This window comes from Xenopus laevis, chromosome 5L, assembly GCF_017654675.1.
Source record: "Xenopus laevis strain J_2021 chromosome 5L, Xenopus_laevis_v10.1, whole genome shotgun sequence".
Classification (NCBI taxonomy): domain Eukaryota; kingdom Metazoa; phylum Chordata; class Amphibia; order Anura; family Pipidae; genus Xenopus; species Xenopus laevis.
Genome location: NC_054379.1, coordinates 148,570,115 through 148,593,781, shown reverse-complemented (window position 1 = coordinate 148,593,781; position 23,667 = coordinate 148,570,115). Strand labels below are relative to the sequence as shown.

The 23,667-nt window shown below is 41.1% G+C and overlaps 1 protein-coding gene across 7 annotated transcripts in view; it reads right to left on the bottom strand.

The window, feature by feature from the left end:
* asap2.L (ArfGAP with SH3 domain, ankyrin repeat and PH domain 2 L homeolog) overlaps positions 1 to 23,667 on the bottom strand; it is a 150,936-nt gene that overhangs the window by 20,477 nt on the left and 106,792 nt on the right. For all 7 annotated transcript variants that reach the window (XM_041562151.1, XM_018261827.2, XM_041562148.1 and 4 more), the window contains 6 exon segments: positions 18,474 to 18,577; positions 18,295 to 18,364; positions 17,080 to 17,167; positions 16,718 to 16,766; positions 13,936 to 14,102; positions 1,220 to 1,353 (listed from right to left, as the gene is read on the bottom strand). In XM_041562151.1, the coding sequence (XP_041418085.1) occupies positions 1,220 to 1,353; positions 13,936 to 14,102; positions 16,718 to 16,766; positions 17,080 to 17,167; positions 18,295 to 18,364; positions 18,474 to 18,577 (612 nt within the window).

Genomic DNA, 23,667 nt, shown 5'->3' with positions numbered 1-23,667 from the left:
AAGATCAAAGCACCCGGTGGACTAATTACAAGACAGTTTATAATATTTGGAGAAGAGATATTCTTTGCTTCCACTGATAGAATTCCCATTATTGGATAAGGGAAAATCATGTCACATGCTGCCTCATTCTAAAGTCCTTAACCGTGTAGGAAATAATAAATAATATGTGGTGATTTTAAAAATATGTATTGTCTTCAAGGATGACCCCTTTATTGAAGCTCTTTATTGAGGGGTGGGCAAGTTCCAACGTAGCAGGCTTCAGTTCCCTATCCGGTCAGCCTAGATGCTGATTGGTTCCTATTAAGGATGCACCGAATCCAGGATTTGGTTCGGGATTCAGCCTTTTTCAGCAGGATGCAGCCGAATCCTTCTGCCCTGGTGAACCCGAATTTGCACATGCAAATTAGTATTCAGTTCTGTATTCGCCAAATTTTTCGCGAAGGATTCAGGGCTTCGGCCGAATCCAAAATAGTGGATTCGGTGCATCCCTAGTTCCTATCCTACAGCTGCCGGCTCCCCTGCACAGCCTGGGAAAGGAGGATTGCCTTTGGAACTGGGGCGGGTCCCTTCGGCCTAGCTAAATAACTATATGGACTCCCCATTTTGAATTGATCACTCAATGCCCACAGAGTCTTGACAGTACGGCTGAAAAGGTTAAAACTAGGGATGCACGAATACAGGATTCGGCTCGGCCTTTTTCAGCAGGATTTGGCCGAATCTTTCTGCCTGGCCGAACCGAATCCTAATTTGCGTACGCAAATTAGGGACGGGGAGGGAAATTGTGTGACTTTTTGTCACAAAACAAGGAAGTAAAAAATGTTTTCTCCTTCCCACCCCTAATTTGCATATGCAAATTAAGAATCAGATTTGGTTCGGCATACGGCTGAATCTTTCCTGAATAGTGGATTTGGTGCATCCCTAGTTAAAACCGAGTGCTCTAGCACCAAGCCCAACTATTGCTGCCCCATGTGTGTCCAGTAGTGTACTTTTCATTCACTATTATTAGGAACAATAATGTGTAGAGAGAGAGAGAGAGAGGTGTCCTTGCTACCCTCTTTTTTCTGCTGCCAGCAAATTTTAGTGTCAGCTATATATTGATATATATGTATAAATAGGAGAGTAGGAGACGAAAATGCTTGCTTTTCTCCAGGCACAATCTCAGCACAAAGATATGTGTGAAAGTCATTGCAGTTGTCTAAAACATGATTTGAAGGTTTACCAAAAGCTCAGAGGTTCCCAAGACATCCAGTGTAAGAGACTGTATTCTGGAGTAATGCACACCCAGTTCCCGGTGTATCCCCGAGCACTCAATACACGTCAGGATCCCCAGGTTTGTTGAAAGCCAAGTTGGATCTAAAACAACAAAACAAATATAATTAATTTTGTATTTTCTAATTGCTTTAAGCACTGCCATTAGCTGCTACTTTCCTATTGGCTGGTGTGGCTTCTCAGGGGGACAGGAGAATTAGTGGCACAGTTATAGAACCTATATGGCTCTATATTTACTCTGCTGAGCCTAATGGAATATACAGTGCAACTGAGGCTCCACTTTACATTCACATATAGTGCAAATAGCATACCATTTCTCTGCCAATGTTAACAGCAGCTATACCAGAGGTCTTACCAGACAGAGATGAGGGTGCTAAGGGGACCCTCAGCATATCATGACCTGTGCTTTTACTGTATATTCAGAACACTGAAATTTATTTATTTCTAATTTCTAATAGAAGCCTTGTAAGTGCAGCTACTCTGAGCAGCCTTCATATTTGTATTGACATAGATAGCTAGGCGATATCCATTACAAACAGAATGTAAGTGCATACCATATCAAAGAAACTTTAATTTAACTTTTAGTATGATGTAGAGTGTGATATTCTGAGACAATTTGTAGTTGGATTTCATCCTTTATTATTAGCGGTTTATGAGTTATTTCAGAACTCTGGCTGCTAGGGCCCAAATTACTCAAGCAACCACTAATTTGAATAAGAGACTGGAATATGAAAAGGAGAGGGTCTGAATACGAAGATGAGTAGAAAAAAAAAAAAAAAGTAGCAATAACAATACATTCGTTGCCTTGCAGGTCATTTGTTTTTAGCTGGGGCCAATGACCCCCATTTGAAAGCTAGAAAGAGTTAGAAGAAGGAGGCAAATAATTCTAAAACCATAAACAAGAAAAAAATGAAGACCAATTGACAAGTTTCTTAGAATAAGCCATTCTATAATATACTAAATTTAATGAAAAGGTGAACCATCTCCTGAGAGAAAAAAAATCAAATTGGTGTCCGAACAGCCAATAAGCAGGTGCAAATGTGTCATCACAGTATATAAAACAACATGCACCTTCTAATATTTAGAGTTATAATAAAAATTGTCAGACAGTATAAAAAAAGTCAGTTTATGTATGCTTATCCAGAATGCTTGGGACCTGGGGTTCTCCAAATGTTTCTGTAATTTGAATCTTCATACTTTAAGTCTTCTAGAAAATCATCTAAACATTGGCTGGGTTTGCTTCCAATAAGGATTAATTATATCTTAGTTTGAATCAAGTACAATTCTGAGATTTCTGGATCAGGGGTTTTCCGGATAAAGGATCCCATACCTGTATATAACGCATACTCCGATATTAAAAATAACATGTATGGGGGGCGTGTCCAAGATGGCGATCTGAGCGGTCTGGTTTTTGAGCGGCTCCTCTCTTAATATTGATCCTGAGCAAGACAGTCACTTTCTTTTACTGCTCTGAAGGCTGATTCGGGTGTCGGAAAGTATGGGGAAGCACACCAACCGGTCCAAGGCGGAGGGAACGAACAAATTGGATAAATACCTTCAATCTTCCCAGCCTGACACTGACCACGCGGGAGATCAGGACGCCGACCAGGCCTCCCCACCGGCTGACATGGCTGAGGCAACACAGCGGCCTGCAGAACCCTCCAATTCTGAGCTGTTAACGGCGATAAACAGCGCACATTCCTCGACTACAGCCCAGCTTGAGACTATAAAGGTTGATATATCGCTACTGCGACAGGACCTGCAGAATTTGCGAGACAGAACTACGGAGGCCGAAACACGCATCGCGTCGCTTGAAGACACGCTAGCGCCTGTGCCAAATAGCATCGCGGAGTTACAGCGACAGTTAGTACTGCTTACTGATCGGGCGGAGGATCTGGAGAACCGCAACCGGCGGAATAATCTGCGGCTGGTGGGCCTACCGGAACAAAGCGAGGGTAAGTCCCCTGAGGCATTCGCTGAGAGCTGGCTAAAAAACACGTTGGGCGACGCTAACTTCTCTCCCATGCTGGTGATAGAGAGAGCCCACCGCATACCCACGCGACCCTTGCCCCCAGGGGCCCCTCCACGGCCATTTATTATGCGCTTCCTTAACTACAGGGATCGTGACGCAGCACTGGTTGGCGCACGGCGCGTGGGACAATTGACCATGAATGGCGTCAAACTTGCGCTGTTTCCAGATTATTCCCCAGCAGTACAGAAGCAGCGCGCTTCGTTCCTGGACGTTAAACGACGGCTCAGAACCGCTGGGCTGCCCTACGCGATGCTTTACCCGGCGAGGTTGCGGGTGGTGCACGAAGACCGCACACATTTCTTTTTGACCCCTGGGGAGGCGGATCGCTGGCTCATGCTTCAAAATATCGGGCGACCCCCCAGGCAAAGCCCGTCACGTGACTAATGTGATTGGCAGCATGTCGACTTGTTTACGTCCCAACAACTACACTGGATGCTTTTGGAAGACTACTATTACAGCTCGACTGAGTGACTTCACTGCTGTGCACTTCTGCTTCCTCCCGACATGCTAAACCCACATGTTACAGTATTGGTTCCGTGGTGGGCATCTGTGTGGATCTGGGATATCTCTTGTCGGCACTCTTTGCTCTACTCAGTTGATTGTGTACTACGCGGTACTATTGCTGGTCCTGTTGGATTGTACCCTTTCACAGTGGCTCACTTATACTACGACTCCTGTAGCTGGACTGTGCCAACGGTCTACTGATGAGCACCACGTCCCCTCCTGAGGGTTTCCTGTCATAAGGTTTCCCCCCAGCTCGAGCACCATTGCCTGTGCGATCCTACTACTGGTATCTGGCGATCCTCACAGCAGATTCGCTGCTTGCTCAGCGCCTTTCTATCATCTTGGCTCCACACCTGGTTTTTTAGACTGGGGTCACGATGCGAGCTGGGGATAACTGTAGATTCCACTTCACCCCTCAGGAGCCGTTCCTACTGTAGCTGTTGCCGCTCTGCTAGACGTGGTACCCAGCCATCTCTACGTTTCAGTTCTCTCGTTATTGTTGGCATGGTTGGTGTTTTTTTTTTTTTTTTTTTAATAACCTTGGCCTAGTATCTGCCTCCTTTATTATTTGTTTTTCTTAAAGGGATACTGTCATGGGAAAACATGTTTTTTTCAAAACGCATCAGTTAATAGTGCTACTCCAGCAGAATTCTGCACTGAAATCCATTTCTCAAAAGAGCAAACAGATTTTTTTTATATTCAATTTTGAAATCTGACATGGGGCTAGACATTTTGTCAATTTCCCAGCTGCCCCTGGTCATGTGACATGTGCTCTGATAAACTTCAATCACTCTTTACTGCTGTACTGCAAGTTGGAGTGATTATCACAGAACAATGGGAAGGTAACCAGATAACAGCTCCCTAACACAAGATAACAGCTCCCTGGTAGATCTAAGAACAGCACTCAATAGTAAAAACTCATGTCTCACTGAGACACATTAAGTTACATTGAGAAGGAAAAACAGCAGCCTGCCAGAAAGCATTTCTCTCCTGAAGTGCAGGCACAAGTCACATGACATGGGGCAGCTGGGAAATTGACAAAATGTCTAGCCCCATGTCAGATTTTAAAATTGAATATAAAAAAATCTGTTTGCTCTTTTGAGAAATGGATTTCAGTGCAGAATTCTGCTGGAGCAGCACTATTAACTGATTCATTTTGAAAAATTTTTTTTTTCCCATGACAGTATCCCTTTAAGCACACTCCTTACTGTGTTCTGGCCGGGACTCGTATGATAGTTATACACTGACCCCATTTCCAGTGACTGTCTTCATTATGGTCTAAGCACTCATGGGAGAGGATCTGCATTTTCCTTTTTTTTTTTTCTCTCTCTTGACGACGTTTCCTACAATTTGGAACAGTTCGGGGTACAAGGCCCACCCAGGTTGGGGGGATGGGCAGGGTGGGGGTTTTTGGGGTACTGTAAATATTTATGTGATGTTCTGGTTGTGCACCGAGTATCTGCTTACTCATGTCTGTAATTTGAAATATGAATCAATGCTTCTAATGTGCCTTTCCTGTTGGATTCCTATGCATGTCATTTTATCCTGTCCTTGTGCTACCGTCTGGTCCAATGGCTAATATCAAACTGCTGTCCTGGAATGTTCGAGGGTTGAACTCCAAATTTAAGCGGGCGCTCATCTTAGACTATATTCATAAGTACAAGCCTGACCTTACGCTATTACAAGAGACACATCTCACGGGGCAGAAGCTCCTGGCTTTGAAAAGGTACTGGGTGGGGCACGCATACCATGCTCCTTTCTCTACGCATTCCAGAGGTGTTACCATCCTCGTTAGGAGGACTGTGGCGTTTGAGTTTTTGTCTATTCAAACTGATTTTTACGGAAGGTATATAATTCTCCATTGTAAATTGAATAACCGCCCTATAATAGTGATTAACATCTATGTCCCTCCCCCTTTCAATATTGATTTACTGAACTTAGTCTCACAGAAACTGGTTGGGCTCCCCCCAGACCCAGTGTGTATACTCGGGGACTTTAACGCAACGACAAACCCGGTTCTGGATCGGTCTAGTGGCTCGGATGCAGCCACGCCACACTTGGTTCAATGGATGGAGGGAATGGCCCTGTCTGACGTGTGGAGGGGTAAATACCCACTGCTACCCAATTCTCTTGTCATTCGGCGAGTCACGCCTCCCTGTCACGAATTGACTTAGCACTAGCGACTGCTGATTTTATTAAACTGGTAGTCGACTTAAAGTATTTACCTAGGTCCCACTCAGATCATTCTCCCCTGTTAGTTGAGGTACGGATTGGGCCTAACTCGAAACATAGAATATGGCGGCTATCTCCCCTCTGGCTGACAGATGACATAGTAGCTGACCATTGTGTTCAGAAATATAAGGAATTCTGGGATCTAAATGTGGGATCCGCGAACCCTATTATAACCTGGGAAGCATCTAAAGCAGTTGCTAGGGGGGAGGTTATATCAGCCATTACTGTGTCCAGGAAAGATAAAAAAGTTCAGGTTGAGCTAGCTGAAAAAGCTGTTAAGGAGGCTGAGCAGGCGTTAGCGCAGGACAAAAGTGCCAAAACGGAGGAAGCTCTGCAAACTGCGCAAAGAAATTTAGCTATTCTTTATGCCGCTTTAACTCGGAAAAGGCTGCTTTATAACGCGCAGAAGTCCTTTGATTTAGGGGATAAAAATGGCAAAACTTTGGCCCATTTGGCTAAGCTTACTACCCCTTCCTCTCCAATACTGCATCTCGTGACGCCCCAAGGTGCTCAGATTACTGATCCTGAGGACATAGCAGCGGAATTTGCCACTAATTTCAAAGCCCTATACTCTAAAGGCCAGTACGCCTCTAAGGCAGTGTTAGACCTCTACTTCGAGGACCTGCCCTTTCCTAGTTTGGACCAAGATCAAAGAGCATTTTTGGACGACCCCTTGACTGAATCAGAAATTAGGGACACAATTCTCAGCCTACCTCCCCAGAAGACCCCAGGGCCAGATGGCCTACCGGCTGCCTGGTATAAGCTACATTTAGAGACCGCTGTTCCCAAACTAAAAGATACCTATGCTGCGGCCTGGGAAGCCTGGCACTCTCCCCGACTCTTTTTACTCTGCACTGATCACCTTAATCCCGAAGGAAGGGAAAGACATGTCACGCTGGGACTCTTACCGTCCTATTTCATTGATCAACACGGATATAAAAATCTTAGCCAAACTACTAGCGACTCGGCTTAGCAAAGTTATTACCTCTCTCATTCACAGTGACCAGACAGGGTTTATGCCCAACAAAACGACGGCGGTTAATATCCGTAGGCTCCATACTCACATCCAATTGGCCGCCCAAAGGGGGTATGGTGGTGTAATAGCCTCTTTGGACATATCAAAAGCATTCGACTCTGTGGACTGGGATTATTTATGGAGGGTTTTGGAACGATTTGGAGTGGGTCCTAACTTTATTAACTGGGTACGTCTCATGTATAAACAGCCAATGGCCCAGATACGGGTCAATGAGATACTATCCCCCCAATTTATGCTTGAAAGAGGTACGAGGCAGGGCTGCCCCCTATCGCCGCTGCTTTTTGCCCTGGCGATTGAGCCGTTAGCTCTCAAGATACGTGGGACACGGGAGATTAAAGGCTTACCAGTGGGCAGACTTGAGGATAAAATCGCCCTCTACGCAGACGATGTTATTTTGTTTCTAGCGGATAAAGAAAGGTCTTTGGAAGTGACTCTGACGGTTCTGACTGAATTTGGAGACGTTAGCGGGTTAAAAGTCAACAAATCTAAATCCTCGCTTTTTTCTGTGGGTGGGGACACCCCCATTGGGCAAGTAAGTGGGTTGAGTTGGGTGTCCAAATTTAGATACCTGGGTATTGTTATCACACAGGACCATTCCCTATATATCGCAAACAACCTAGAACCGAATGTGCAAAAGTTTAGTCGGGCTGCCACCCAATGGCTCAAGTTACCCTTGACTATTTGGGGTCGCTCCAACTTATTTAAGATGATTTTCTTGCCCAAGTTGGTGTACCCTCTGTTACACTCCCCAATCTCGATCCCTGATGCATTCTTTAAGAAACTAAATTCGAGTATTACTTCATTTATCTGGGACAATAAGGTGCCACGTATGTCGCTGAAATTACTGACAGCGCCGACTGACAAAGGTGGTTTGGCGCTCCCGAACATTAAGAACTATTATCTAGCTGGCCAAATCTCATACATACACTCTTGGTTTCATTCAGACCTGGATAATTCCACTACTCTACTTCAGGCATCCATTTTAGGGTCACTAGAAGCTCTTCGTAATGCCCCATACAGGCGCCTAAAAGACTCCCCTCTCCTTCCAGAGGTTATGGCACTCCCCATACGCTTATGGGGGAAACGATATAAACCTGCAGATCTGCCCCTTTCACATATTTCTCCTAAACTTCCTCTGTGGAAGAACGCTAATCTCCCTCATTTCAACAGTTTGCCTGATTTCCAATATTGGCCGAAACTGGGCGTTAGACATGTCAGTGACCTAATTATTGGAGAGTTGTTCATGTCATTAGAACAGCTACGTGAGAAGTTACTTCATCCTACTATTCAGCTTTATCGCTATCTGCAATTGCGACATGCCTTTAAGGCTCAATTTGGTTCCTTAACTGTCACTTGGGTAAGTTCGAAACTTGAATCTAGACTATGGGATCCGCAAACCAAGAAACTGCTCTCTACTATATATAGGCTACTCCTAGACCCAAATGTAGACCCATTTGCTAAGTCCTATCCTAAATGGTCTCAATATATCCCAGAACTTGATCATGAGAAATGGGAGGAGGCTACTGAGGGTATATATGGGTCTTTGATATCCACTCGGGACAAGATGATACAATTTAAGGCTATACACCAGCTATATGTTACTCCTCTTAGATTGAAACAAATGGGTAGGTCAGTGGATGGTAAATGTCATAGATGTCAAACCCTCGATGCAGGTTTCTTCACATGGTGTGGGAGTGTGAGGTAGTTTCTCGCTTTTGGTCAGCGGTTGTCCAGTATTTAAGCCAAAATCTTGATCTCCCGGGAGTAAAATCCCCGGTGGTGTGTCTTTTAGGGGTGGTGGAGGAATTGGTGCCTCTGAACAAGACCAGGAATCTATTACGGGCTACACTCTTTTATGCCAAAAAGCTGGTGGTGATGAGGTGGATGAGTCCACATCCTCCCACTATCAAACAATGGCGGGATTTGATAAATAAAACGCTACCGCTTATTAAATTGACCTACATTGCTAGAGGTTCACCCACAAAGTTTGATAGAATTTGGACCTCCTGGGTCGATGCCAATCCCGGAATCTCACTCCCAGACTCACCACAATAGAGGAGAGGATTCATTATGTTTGATCTGCATATGCTGTGATACTGACTTGTATATGTACTAATGTCTCGGTGCACAACCTTGTATGTGTCTGTTTTTGTTGTGTGTTTTAAAAACCAGAAATAAACATCTTTAAAAAAAAAATAACATGTATAAAGAATATATATACCATCAGAAGACTGCTGGAAGTCACTGTAACTAAAACACAGCAGTATAGATTTAATGCTTCTAAATGTCCAAGTCCCCTTGGTGCACCATATATGTGCGATACTCAACATACTATATCTGTTTTGCACATGCTTTTATGGTTTCACCCATTAACAAGACGTTTTACCTTTTTTTGTAATATATATTAAGCTTCTGCTTATCTACTATCAGGGAAACATGGTGTATGGCATCTATAGCCTTCCGAATGGGTGAGAGAATCAGATGAAATATCTCAATATTCATGAATCCTTTGCTACCAGCTCTTATATCAAGCTGCAGGTTGTTATAGAACTCCACAGCCATGTAATGATGATGCATATTGTCACTTATGTGCAATGGCTGCTTTGTACTTCCATCAGTAATTCAATTAGACCTTTCTAAAAGGGTTGACAAGAAGAATGATGTCAGCTCCTTGGTTATTAGCAGTAAGGAGTTCTGTGTAATTCTGGATAGCAGCCAGTAGGCAAGAGCCAGACTACATAGATATCTTCCTGGAATATGGAGGACCTGTAAGGAAATGTCCTCCAGGCTGTGCAACTAGTCTCTGACTGCAGAATGAATGAGGTTTTTCTGAAGGCACAGACACTGGCAATGAGAAGGGGACCAACAAGTGGAATCCCCTCCACTTCAGAAACAAATGGGTTAAAGGAAAACTATACCCTTAAAATGAATACTTAATCAACAGCTAATTTGATATAAACTAAGTGGCATATTAAAGAATCTTACAAAACTGGAATATGTATTTTAGTAAATATTCCCCTTTTACATCTTTGCCTTGAGCCACCATTTTGTGATAGTCTGTGTGCTGCCTCAGAGATCACCTGACCAGAAATACTGCAGCTCTAACTGTAACAGGAAGTAGTGTGGAAGCAAAAGACAGAAATATGTTTGATAATTGGCTCATGTGACCTAACGTGTGGTTTGTGTGCACTGTGAATCATAGGATCCCAAGGGACGGCCCTTATTTTTTAAAATGGCAATTTTCTATTCAAGATTACCCAATTGCACATACCAATAAAAAAGTATATTATTATGGAAATGGTTTATTTACATGAAGGAGGGTTTTACATATTTTTAGAGAGACTTACTTATAGTTTTCCTTTGAGGTGGTCATACACAGACAGATATAAGATGCCGATATTGGTCCTTTAGACTAGTGCTGTCCAACTCCTGTGGTACCGAGGGCCAGAATTTTACTGGCCTATGTGGTGGCGGGCCAGTCAGTATTGGCCACTCCCCCTTTTAAACCACACCCACTGTAAACCACATCCATGTTACCATAAGAACTTTTAAGATCATATCCACATTAACGGTGATAGCACACCAAAAAACCAAATGGTTGGTGCTCACTGCAGGGAAATCCCTCATCACTCATATGTAAAAAATGTAACTCAACCTCCCCTGTGGATAATACAACAACCCCCCAACACTTGATTAAACACCTTAGGAGCCCTTAACAACAATTTCCAAATGCTAACAAACCCCAAGAACAAACCCCTAACAGGCTTACATCCCACAGGTAGTGTAGGGCAAGCACAGAATGGCACACCCAAGCAGCACTGGGCAAGCAAAGAATGGCACACACAAGCAGCACTGGGCAAGCAAAGAATGGAAAACACAGGGAGTGTACGCAGAACAGAGCAGGAGACAGGGAAAGCTATGATTCTAATATGTACTACATACAGTGACACAGTGCTGGTGCCCCATTAACATTTTGAATAAAGTGTGAACAGGTGAACAATGTGGCAGTTTCAGTCTGGGTCTCAGGTGTGAACAGTACAGGCTTTAGGATATAAACAATAGAGGTGTCACAAGTGTGAACAATACAGGGGGATTACAGGTGTGAACAATACGGAGGATTACATTCTGAATTTGAGGTTTAAACAATGCAGTTAATCTCTCGAGTGATACCTTTTAAATCTTAAACATGGTAAGCAGACACAGCATGTGAGGGGCCACACCGCCAGTTGGACAGCCCTGCTTTAGACTGATTCAGCATTTTATTCTTATCTGCTTATCTATGGGGCATTCGGACGGGCCTCACAATTGATATCTGGCCAAAAATCAGGCAGATATTGATTGGGCAGGTTTGATTTTCCCTTGCGATCGAGGACCGTATCAGCTAGTAGATGCAGTCAGTGTCCCGTTTGCGTCAATTGCCATCTTTGTAATCCGATAATTTTTTCCTATGGCCAAACAATCCGATTAGCCCAATATCGCCCTGCCTTTGATGGGCTGTCCAACTGGCATCCAGCTGCCTCCCCCCCTTTTGTGGCCCTCCACATGAAAGTCTGGCTGCTGTGTCTGTTTATCATGTGTAAACTTTAATAGGTATCACTACAGAGATTAACTGGCCCCTGCATTGTTTAAACCTCAAATGCAGACTAATCCCCCTGTATTGTTCACACCCCTAAAATCCTGTACTGTTCACACCTGAAACCAAGACTGAAACTGCCCACATTGTTCACACTTTATTCAAAATGCTAATGGGGCATCAGCACTGTGTCACTGTATGTAGTACATCTTAGAGTGATCCTGATGGGTTTCCCTGTCTCCTGCTCTGTTCTTCAGGTAAGGTTACACTGGCACACGAGGTATAATGCAATGCAGGGTGACCCCTTGCTTATTTATTTGTACGGACGTGCAACGTTTCGGGGCGAGCCCCTTTCTCAAGCATCTTGTGATGCTTGAGAAAGGGGCTCGCCCCAAAACGTTGCACGTCCGTACAAATAAATAAGCAAGGGGTCACCCTGCATTGCATTATACCTCGTGTGCCAGTGTATCCTTACCTGAAGTATTCGTCTGGGGATTGCCGCACCCTCTACGCTGTGCACCGGGGCTTCCCATATAAAATTGAGGAGTGTGCTCTGCTTCATCCTTGTTCCAGTCCTGCTCTGTTCTGCCTTCCCTGGGCTCCCTGTGTGTGCCATGCCCTGCCTGCCCTATGCTCCGTGTGTGCCATGCTCCGCCTGTCCCATGCTCCCTGGGTGTGTCAATCTACCTGCCCTATTATCCTTGGGTGTGCCAAACTCTGCCGGCCCTAGGGTATGTCCTTGGGTATCCAATGTGTAAAAGAAACGGATCCGCACACACACCGATTAGTGCAGTCGGGGATTATCCCCTTTTATTCAGCCACCAAACATCAACGTTTCGGGGGGGAACACCCACCCTTCATCAGGTTCCCCCCCGAAACGTTGATGTTTGGTGGCTGAATAAAAGGGGATAATCCCCGACTGCAATAATCGGTGTGTGTGCGGATCCGTTTCTTTTACACATTGGTTGCTAAGGGACCCGGCCGGGTCAACGGAAGGAACGCACCACCAGCTTGCAGGATTGGTGAACTACAGGTGTGCAGTAGGATAATTACATTGTAATGTCCTTGGGTATGTCATACTCTGTCTGTGTGTGCCGTACTCTGCCAGTGTGTACCATAATCTGCATGTTTTTTTTGGGTATGCTATTAATGTGGACATGGTTTTGTGGTGTAGTAAAGGGATTGTTTAACACACTACATGCACTAAATGTGGTAAACAATATGTAGGGTGTACTACTAGATCACTTAAAGAACGCATTAGAGAACATTTTAATCAGGTCAATAATATCAAGCTAAGTAATAAAACCAATGTCAATAGGAATTTTGCAGAGTGCAATGAGAGTAATCTAAAATGTTTTTCCGTACAAGGAATAGAACAGATTAGAATAGGTGTCAGAGGAGGAGATTTTGTGACAAAATTGCAAAAAAGAGAAGTATACTGGATATTTCACTTACAAACAAGTTTGCCACTTGGACTAAACTATACTTTTGATGTAACTTGTTATATTTAATGATATGTACTACTTTTCATGACTTTTTATACTGTGTATTTATATCTTTTTGTAATACCCCGAAACATGGATTGTTTAGATCATATTGTGACAACTAACAAAAAAAAAACAGAGCCAATAGCCCTGGTTCTAATGAATGTTGTATGCAACATATGTGGTAGATTGAGATTGGTTTTATTGTGGGGAGGGTCTATGAGAGCTAGTATTTAAGGATCAGAAAGTAACTGATTTGCTAGAGATTGCCTATGACTAAGTGCTAGGTAAGCATGAAACGCATTAGGCGCCATGAGGGGAATGTTTAAATTTTAATAACATGTAATAAAATTTATCATTTTAACTTACTAGCATGCTTTGGGAACATTTTTCAAGTTACATGGTTTTGTAGTAACATGGGTGTGGTTTAAAGTGGGGTGGCTAACACTGGCTTCCATTATCGGCCCTCCACCATGTAGACCAGAAAAATTCCGGCCCTCAGTAGCACAGAAGTTGGACAGTACTGCTATAAGGTATGGCCACCTTTAGTTACAACACATCTATCCAATTCCAACTTCAACCAGCAGATGGCAGTGTGTAGATGCTTCAGTTACTTCAATCAATAAAACAGGTCTTTGTACTTAGATAAACGGCATCAATGATAAATCACTATTATGTAAATAAAGGGTTGATTGGTATTTTTATTTTACCAATTGCAGTAGTATGGTTACAATGTAATAGGGCCAATTCCCGTGCTACAATGACCTGTCTCCCCAAATATTCCATTAATTAGGAGACATTGTACCTGATGCACCACAGTCACAGCAGACATCGTTCCCTGGCATTCTCTGGATATCAGATATTATTTCCTTGGTGAGTTCCTGAACAATGTTGTTCTCCCCTGCACTGTGGTCTCCTTTGAATGCATTGTTTAAGGCCTCTTCCTTGCTGTTCTGAAGCACTGACATCCATCTGAAATATAAAGGGAAAAAGATTCCTCTCGTCATTAGAATGGAAATATTTCAAAACGTTTTAAAAGATTAAATTTGCATATAATTGAACAACGAATCCAATTGTTCAATTTCCCCTTATACAAGATCATAAAATATTATTATATATTGGATATCCGAAAAGTGGAATTTATGTTAAATTCAAATCGAATTTTGTCCTATTCAATAGTCGAAGTACACAAAAATAGCTCGAAATTCGAATTTTTTTACTTTGAATTTTCACTTCGACCCTTGATAAATCTGCCCCTTAGTATATTATAGAATGGCCAATTCTAAGCAACTTTTAAATTGGGCTTCATTATGTATTTTTTATAGCTTTTGAATGATTTGCCTTTTTCTTTTGACTCTTTCCAGCTTTCAAATGAGGGTCACTGACCCCATCTAAAAAAACGAATGCTCTGCAAGGCTACAAATGTATTGTTATTGCTACTTTTTATTCCTCATCTTTCTATTCAGGCCTCTCCTATCCATATTCTAGTTTCTTATTCAAATCAATGCATGATTGCTAGGGTAATTTGGACCCTAGCAACCAGATTGTGGAAATTGCAAACTGGAGAGCTGATGAATAAAAAGCTAACAAAAATCAAAAACAACAAATGAAAAAAAAAGAAAGAAAACCAATTGCAAATTGTCTCAGAATATCACTCTCTACATCATGCAAAAGTTTATTTAAAGGTGGAAAAGCCCCCCTTTAATTCTATTTTTTTTTGTGAATTCATACGGTGCTGTCTTACTATATGTAGTGACAAGTACAGACTTATTAGGCTTATGTCACAGATACAGATTAGTAGTGGCCACTTGCATTCTTTTGGACTCATTATGGTCCCACAAAATACAAAGAAACCAGAGAGTGGCTGTGAAGTTAACCTTGTCACAAACAAATATGGCTGCCCCCATGCATTGGTACTTTCCTGTGCCTAGATTGCTCAATTTAGCAGAACAGAATGAATGTAACAAACATTAAGCTTTTCTGTTATAATCAAAAAAATCAGATAAACGGGCGTTTTATCATTTATTTTTACGTTCTTTCTTTTTTTATAGGTACATTTTATAGGTTATTGCTTTTTATTTGAATTGTAATATTTAATACATTGTTATTAACTGAACTGACACATTGCACACTTTTATAAGTAATTGGGATTATTGAATTGAGTGTTAACATTGAGTGTTAACACTAGGGTATTCAACCTGGATTTTTGGAATGTAATAGGGAGCCCTCACACACTGCCTGGCATCTTTGTATGTAACTGCTGGCCTTTGTTTCCTCTTTTATATATATTGGGAGGGGGGGGAAGAAAAATTATTTAAGTTTAACATTTCTGTTGTACAGCGGGTTTAACCCTGAAAGCAATGAAAGCCATTCTTTGTCGTGTATCTGGAAATACTATTAGTACAGGTATGGGACCTGCTATCCAAAATGTTCGAGACCTGGGGTTGTCCGGATAACGGGTTTTTCTGTAATTTGGGTCTTCATAACTTAAGTATGAAAATCATGTAAATATTAAATAAACCAAATTGCCTGGTTTTGCTTCCAGTAAGGATTAATTATATCTCAGTTTGGATCAAATATAAGATACTGTTTTATTATTACAGAGAAAAAGGAAATTAATTTGAAAAATCTGGATTATTTGATTATGGAGTTTACGGGAGATGGCCTTTCCCTAATTTGGAGCTTTGTGGATAACGGGTTTCTGGATAACGGATCCCATACCTGTATATCATATAGGGATGCACCGAATCCAGGCTTCGGTTCGGGATTCTGCCTTTTTCAGCAGGATTCGGCCGAATCCTTCTGCCCGGCCAAACCAAATTTGCATATGCAAATTAGGGGGGGAAATCCCGTGACTTTTCATCACAAAACAAGGAAGTAAAAATGTTTTCCCCTTCTCACCACTTATTTGCATATGCAAATTAGGGTTCGGATTCGTTTCGGTATTCGGACGAATCTTTCGTAAAGGATTCGGGGGTTCGACCGAATCCAAAATAGTGGATTCGGTGCATCCCTAATATCATATAACACATATGCCACATTCTGAGACAGTTATGTCAGATTTATTCATCCTTTGAAGGGTGGGTTAACCTCCATACCCAAAATGTTGGCTATCATTTAAAGGACCAGTAACATAAAAAAAAATGTAAAAAAAATTTGTTAGTATACATCGGAAAAAAACAAAACACAAATACAAATTAAACTTTAAAATCGCAAAGTATTTATTAAGAAATAACTTACCGAAACTCCGCTTGCGCTCCTCTTCAGAAAGTGATCGGGCGATCCATCGTGCAACGCTCGATTTCTCCTCCCTGCCTTCCTTTTAGGAGATAGCCAGGGAGGAGAAATCAAGCGCCGCATAATGGATCGTTGCCGTGTCGCCTGAAGAGGAGCGGAAGCGGAGTTTCGGAAAGTTATTTCTCAATAAATTTTTAAAGTTTAAAAGCGATTTTAAAGTTTAATTTGTCTTATACTAACGATTTTTTTAAAAAATTTTTTTGATGTTACTGGTCCTTTAATAATTATTAATATTACAAAACTGAATAAAAGCCCATTTCAATGGAAGAGGAATACTATAGTATACTTACATTTGGCACTCTGCTTCATCCTCAGCTTGAAAATGATATGTCCTATCATCTACAGGAGACAATGAAGAAGCAATGTTAGTGAGATCAGTAACAGAGGTGTTAGAATGATTGTCCCACTTACTTATATCTTTCATTATGTGGTTAAATTGCTCTGATTGGAGAAAATATGTGAAGGACGTGACATAAGTAAACAGTTTACTGTTTACAGTTTACTCTATAATAAACATGTATGGCTGGAGTCCATCTTTAATACTGGTAATAAGGCTCTCTTATTGAAAATTACAATGATCTTGCTCACTCGAATTAACCTCTCCATTCATTTGCATGGCTCTATAAATCATGAGAGAAGAAACGTGACATACGTGAGATAAGGTCAAAACTCTTCTTCTCCTCTGGGTTGGTTTTCACTTGGCAGGTTAACAGGTTCAGCTTTGCAGGTGGAATGTTAGCCTAATAAAAGAAAGCAAGGGTCGTATCGTGGTGGTGCAGATGTTATATATGATAATTCATATATATGGGGGATAAAGTCCATGTGAGACACTTGTTATCAAAATAGACATCTAAAACCCTGTCCACACCATCTAAATCTATCACCATCTATAATTTTTATGCACATCTGGGTTTGGAAAGAGGACACGTTATTGTTGCCCAGGTGCTGAATCAAGATCTCCCTTACTCCATGATGGCAGTTGGACCAGTCCCAAGATCAATTTTGTACTAAGAGCTACTTTCAATAACCCTGTATTTTGTAACTGTCTAAAAAAGCCATCCAACCCTTTCTTGACGCTAGCTACAGGTATGGGACCTGTTATCCAGAATGCTCAGGACTTGGGATTTTCTGGATAAGGGATCTTCTCTTAATGTGGATCCCCATACCTTAAAGGACCAGTAACATCAAAAATGTTTTTAAAAAAATTCGTTAGTATACCACGAAAAAAAAACACCAAGACAAATTAAACTTTTAAATCGCACAGCCTTTATTAAAAAATAACTTACCGAAACTATGCTTGCCCTCCTCTTCAGAAAAGGTGATCCGACGATCCATCGTGCGGTGCTCGATTTATCCTCCCTGCCTTCCTTATAGGAGATATCCAGGGAGGAGAAATCGAGTGGTGCACGATGGATCATCGGAGGGCAAGCGGAGTTTCGGTAAGTTATTTCTTAATAAAGGTTGTGCAATTTAAAAGTTTAATTTGTCTTGGTGTTTTTTGTTTTTTTTTGTGGTATACCAACTAATTTTTTAGAATTTTTTTTGATGTTACTGGTCCTTTAAATCTGCTAAAAATCATTTAAACATCAAATAAACCAAAAAGTTAGGATCAAGTAGAAGGTACTATTTTATTATTACAGAGAAAGAGGAAACCATGTTTAAACATTTATTGGTTTAAAATGTAGTCCGAGAGAGACGACTGTCCCGTAATTCTGAGCTTTCTGGATAACAGGTTTCCTATACCTGTACTTTATTTTGACCCTTGACTGAAAATATTATGCTGTTTTGTCTGTACAATAAACTGTATGTTCATGCTTTTGCAAACCAAATAAGCATGTAACAAAGAGGAACAGGCTGGTGTACATACTGTGCCGTGGGATATGGTTAGAAAGCCATTTTTTACTGTGCACTTCCTCTTCTGCCAGACCTTTCTGATTCTAGAAAGAGATTTTTTTATGAAAATCAGATATAAAAAATAATTTAAAAAAATCGCACAAAATATACTCACGTATAAACAAAAGTATGAGCAAAATATGAAATAGTTACCCATCACTCTTCTTATAGAGGTATCCATCCCTCTCAGTGCCGTGTTCCTTGTTTCCCTGTGGTTGATGCAAGCTGTAAGCAGTGCTCTGTCGGATCTGTGAATCCTATAATATAGTATGGGGCTTATTAGGAACTAGGAGGTATTTCATTAAATGGGTCATTCACCTTTTTTTAAATATATTAGTAGTAAGAAGATGCAGTTTTGCTCCATTAAATAATGGTACCAGTATGGTTGTAACAGATACAGAAAAGGCAACTGTGCTAAATCAGTTCTTTTCTTCAGTGTGTACAATAGAGGAGTCTGAGTTCCCAGGCTCACTTTATAACTGCACTGATGGCTCAGCTCAATCTAGTCAGCAGCTGACTCAGGCTATGATCCATAAATCTTTAATAAAAATGAATGTAAACAAGGCTCCAGGGCCTGATGGAATACACCCCCGGGTTCTAAGAGAGCTTAGTTCAGTTTCAGACCGGCCCCTATTTCTGATTTTCTTAGATTCTCTTTCATCTGGTATGATACCTATGGATTGGAGAAAAGCTGATGTCATTTCAATATGTAAAAAGGGATTACGATCTCAGCCTGGCAATTATAGACCAGTAAGTTTGACATCGGTGGTGAGCAAATTATTTGAAGGCTTGTTAAGGGATCACATTCAAAATGTTTTCCTAGTGAATGGCATTATGAGCAGCAATAAGCATGGCTTTATGAAGGATAGCTCATGTCAGACAAATTTGACATCTACAGGCCATTTGTATAAACACCACAATGTGATCTATTTGGATTTTGCCAAAGCGTTTGATACTGTGCCCCACAAATGACTGCTTTCTAAACTAAGGTCTGTTGGGCTTAATGAAGTCGTTTGCACATGGATAGGAAACTGGCTACAGGATCGGGTACAGAGGGTGGTTGTTAATGGTACAGTCTCTACTTGGAGTAAGGTTCTTAGTGGGGTCCCTCAGGGCTCTGTATTGGGTCCACTTTTATTTAACTTGTTCATTAATGATTTAGTGGAGGGTATTGTAAGTAATGTATAAGTGTTTGTAGATGACACAAAACTATCCAGCCCAATAAATTCCATACAGAATGTGGCATCCTTGCAACAGGATCTTGACAAACTGGCAATCTGGGCAGCTAAGTGGCAAATGAGATTCAATGTTGATAAATGTAAAGTCCTGCACCTGGGATGTAAAAATATCCAAGCCACTTATATATTCCTAACATTTGGCACCCCCAAGTGCAAACAGACTTTCCTTCTCCTTTAAATTAACTTTTAGTATGATGTAGAGAGTGATATTCTGAGACAATTTGCAATTGGTTTCCCTTTTTATTATTTGTGGTTTTGGAGCTATTTAGCCTTTTATTCAGCAACTCTCCAGTTAGCAATTTCAGCAATCCGGTTGCTACGGTCCGAATGGGGGCAGCGACCCCCGTTTAAAAGCTGGAAACAGTAAGAAGGTAAATAATTCAGAAAAATTAAAAAATAAATAAATGAAACCATACAGAATGTGGCATCCTTGCAACAGGATCTTGACAAACTGGCAATCTGGGCAGCTAAGTGGCAAATGAGATTCAATGTTGATAAATGTAAAGTCCTGCACCTGGGATGTAAAAATATCCAAGCCACTTATATATTCCTAACATTTGGCACCCCCAAGTGCAAACAGACTTTCCTTCTCCTTTAAATTAACTTTTAGTATGATGTAGAGAGTGATATTCTGAGACAATTTGCAATTGGTTTCCCTTTTTATTATTTGTGGTTTTGGAGCTATTTAGCCTTTTATTCAGCAACTCTCCAGTTAGCAATTTCAGCAATCCGGTTGCTACGGTCCGAATGGGGGCAGCGACCCCCGTTTAAAAGCTGGAAACAGTAAGAAGGTAAATAATTCAGAAAAATTAAAAAATAAATAAATGAAACCCAATTGAAAAGTTGCTTAGAAATTGAAATTCTATAACATATGAAAAGTTAACTCAAAGGTGAATCACCCCTTTACTACATTAACATTCCTACATTTCAGGTAATACTACGTCTTCATTTGTAACTGATGTTCAAAAAGCATTGCGCTTGTTTATAAAGAGACAGAAGTGCCCGCAGTGCTGTACAAGGGGCAAACATATATCAGGATATAGTTATTATAAATTAAGCAATGATAATACAGTGAAACCTCAATTTTATATTCCCTGATTTAAAGTTGCCCTGCATTTTACATAGTTATTTGTGATCCTACCCCGATATATAAAACATAATACATTCCCCAGATTTTACATTTACCCGAGTTTTACGCCCTTTTTCCCCCTTGGAAGGACTTAAATGGAAGTTCTACAGTCAGAAAAAGAAGTGCCTGGATGTTTTAAGTACACAGTTGGGGAGTGAGGTCCCTGTTCCAAGGATTTTTATTTCATAAAGGGACAGGCTTGTCAGCCCGTGCTCCTGTTACACTGAATAAATAACCCAATTTTAAATCTCAGTTATGCAAACCCCTACTCGCTGTACAAATTCCTCTATTTAAACTGTACCCTGTACTTGTCTCCCTTTAATGTTCATGAATTGGTATGTTATATGGCCTTTCTGTAATTCGGGGGTTTCTGGATGAAGATCCCATATCTATCTATCTATCTATGTATGGGACCTGTTATCCAGAATGCTCGGGATCTGGGGTTTTCCAAATAAAGGGTCTTTCCGTAATTTGGATCTTCATACCTTAAGTCTACTATAAAAAATCATGTAAATCTTAAATAAACCCAATTGGCTGGTTTTGCTTCCAATAAGGCTTAATTATATATTAGTTGAGATCAAATACAAGCTACTGTTTTATTATTAAAGAGAAATGGGAAATTATTTTTAAAAATGTGGATTATTTGGATAAAATGGAATCTATGGGAGACTATTTTCTGTAATCCAGAGCGTTCTGGATAACAGATTTCCGGATAACGGATCAGGAGTAAAGTTACATTCTACTTATTTTCCCAAACTACTCACTGTAGATGAATGGAACGACTTGCCTGTGCAGACTATCAGTTCAAATACATACGAGAATATAAAGATGATTATGAAGCGCACTTGTCATTTTTCTGAAGGAAAGAAAATGTATCACTAATGGTGAATATTAGCTAAAAGAAGCAATAATTTGCCTGCTGCCTCCGAGGAGCCTCTGGTCTTTTGCTCCACTGCCTGGTACAGGTGCTGTCAGTCCTTTATATAATTATATATCTGTTTATCTGTTTTATTTGCTGGCAGGAAAGTCCTGTTTGCCTGGAATTCCTTTAGGGATTCTGTTGTCACCCAGGCGTTTCGCTTTTCTCCGTCTTCCCCTGCTTGGATCCCACGTCTCTCCTGGGCTTTGCTCACAGCTGTTCCTCTGTGTTTGGAAAGCTCGGCGTAACCCAATCCTAGAGCTGCTGTCCAGAGGCCCCTTAATTTTCCTGCGGTTATGGCACAACCAGTGACTTTTAACCACTTCAGGTGCCAAATCGTATTTCAGGTTGAATAAACAGACAGGGAGGGGATGAATTGTTATACAGTTTGGCCCATAAATCCTTACAATGTGCAAGCGCAGACAATGACATGTTTAATTGGTCTTCAGTTTTTTATGCCTGTGTGTTATTTCACTTATTAAAGAAACAGTAACACCAAAAAATAAGTGTTTTTAAAGGAATGTCAATATAATGTAAGGTTGCCCTGCCCTGGTAGAACTGGTGTGTTTGCTTCAGAAACACTACTATAGTTTATATAACTATAACAAGCTGCTGTGCAGCCGTGGGGGCAGCCATTCAAGCACAGGATATGCTGTGTATAAGAGATAAGTTCTAAAGAATCCCATTGTATACTACAAAGCTTATCTGTTATCTGCTGTGTATCCTGTGCCTTTTCTCCTTTTTCAGCTTTGAATGGCTGCCGCCATGGCTACACAGCAGCTTGTTTACATAACCTGTTAGACAAAAGAAAGAACTGGCCCATATGACTGCACCTTCCCATCCCATCTATAACATCCGAACACTCACATGTATTGGTTACATAAAACATAACTTTTAATAAATTTGTTAAAACAAATGTCCAGTATTTACAAGTTAAAAAGTAGGTTGTGGTTGATTCTGTTGGGTATTCAGATATGCATTAATTGCAAGTTACTAAACCATCAGGTTAATCAATTGCATACTCAGTATGCCTTGGTACTAATTACAAAAAGCAGCAAGTCCACCATTCAGTTTGGGTGCCAACCCCTTCACCCACTTGGAGATCCCTCCCATGAAGTGGTTAGGTAAATGCACCACAAGTGATATATCGGTGACCCGGTGCTGTTTTTGAGCCTGCCTAATACGTGAATTATATTGTGCCTCAGGCACCACTAAGCAGATATAGTTAGCCCTGTTGCTGAACCTCATTTGACATCTCGAACCCCATCGCCCTGAGTGATTACCCTCCCGATCTGTAAAAAGATCGATTCCCCTTACTAGCGGTCCCTATCCGAAATCCTGCCTAACCATAAACCAATCTTTGATCCTTACGGTTATGTAACCTATTGTAGAGTTTCTGAAGAAAACACACCACTTTTACCAGTGCAGCACAACAGTACATTATATTTTCATTACTTTAAAGCACTTTCATTTTTTGGTATTACTGTTCTTTTAAAGGGGAAGGAAAGGTTAAAATTAAGTAAGCCTTATTAGAAAGGTGCACCTAAATATACCAGTAAACCCTCAAAGTAATGTTGCTCGGAGTCCTCTGTCAAAAGAAACACAGCATTTCTTTCCTTCTTTCATCTTCAGCTTAAACCTCCTTGCACCGGGCGTGAGCATGCTCAGTTTGCTCCTCTCACCCCCCTCCCTTCTCTGCTGTAATCTGAGTCCAGAGCTATGAGTGAGCAGGGAGAGACTCAGGCAGGAATTGATGTCACACCAAGCTAATACTGCAGCTGCTATCCTAAACAAACAGAGTGCTTCTAAAGCTTTTTACTTAGGCATGGTAAAACATTCTACAGAATAAATATAGCATTCTAGCTTGCACTATTGCAGCTAATGTATTGGCAATAAAATGCCTCCTTAGCTTTCCTTCTCCTTAAGCAATGGGACCTTTTTTTTTTTTTTTTTTAAAGCCAACATGGAGTGTGAGTAAGAGAATGGAATCCGAAACATGCTTCCATTAGTCTGTCTGGAATCACAAGCTTATTATTTACTATGGGCTGTTAAATTTCTCAT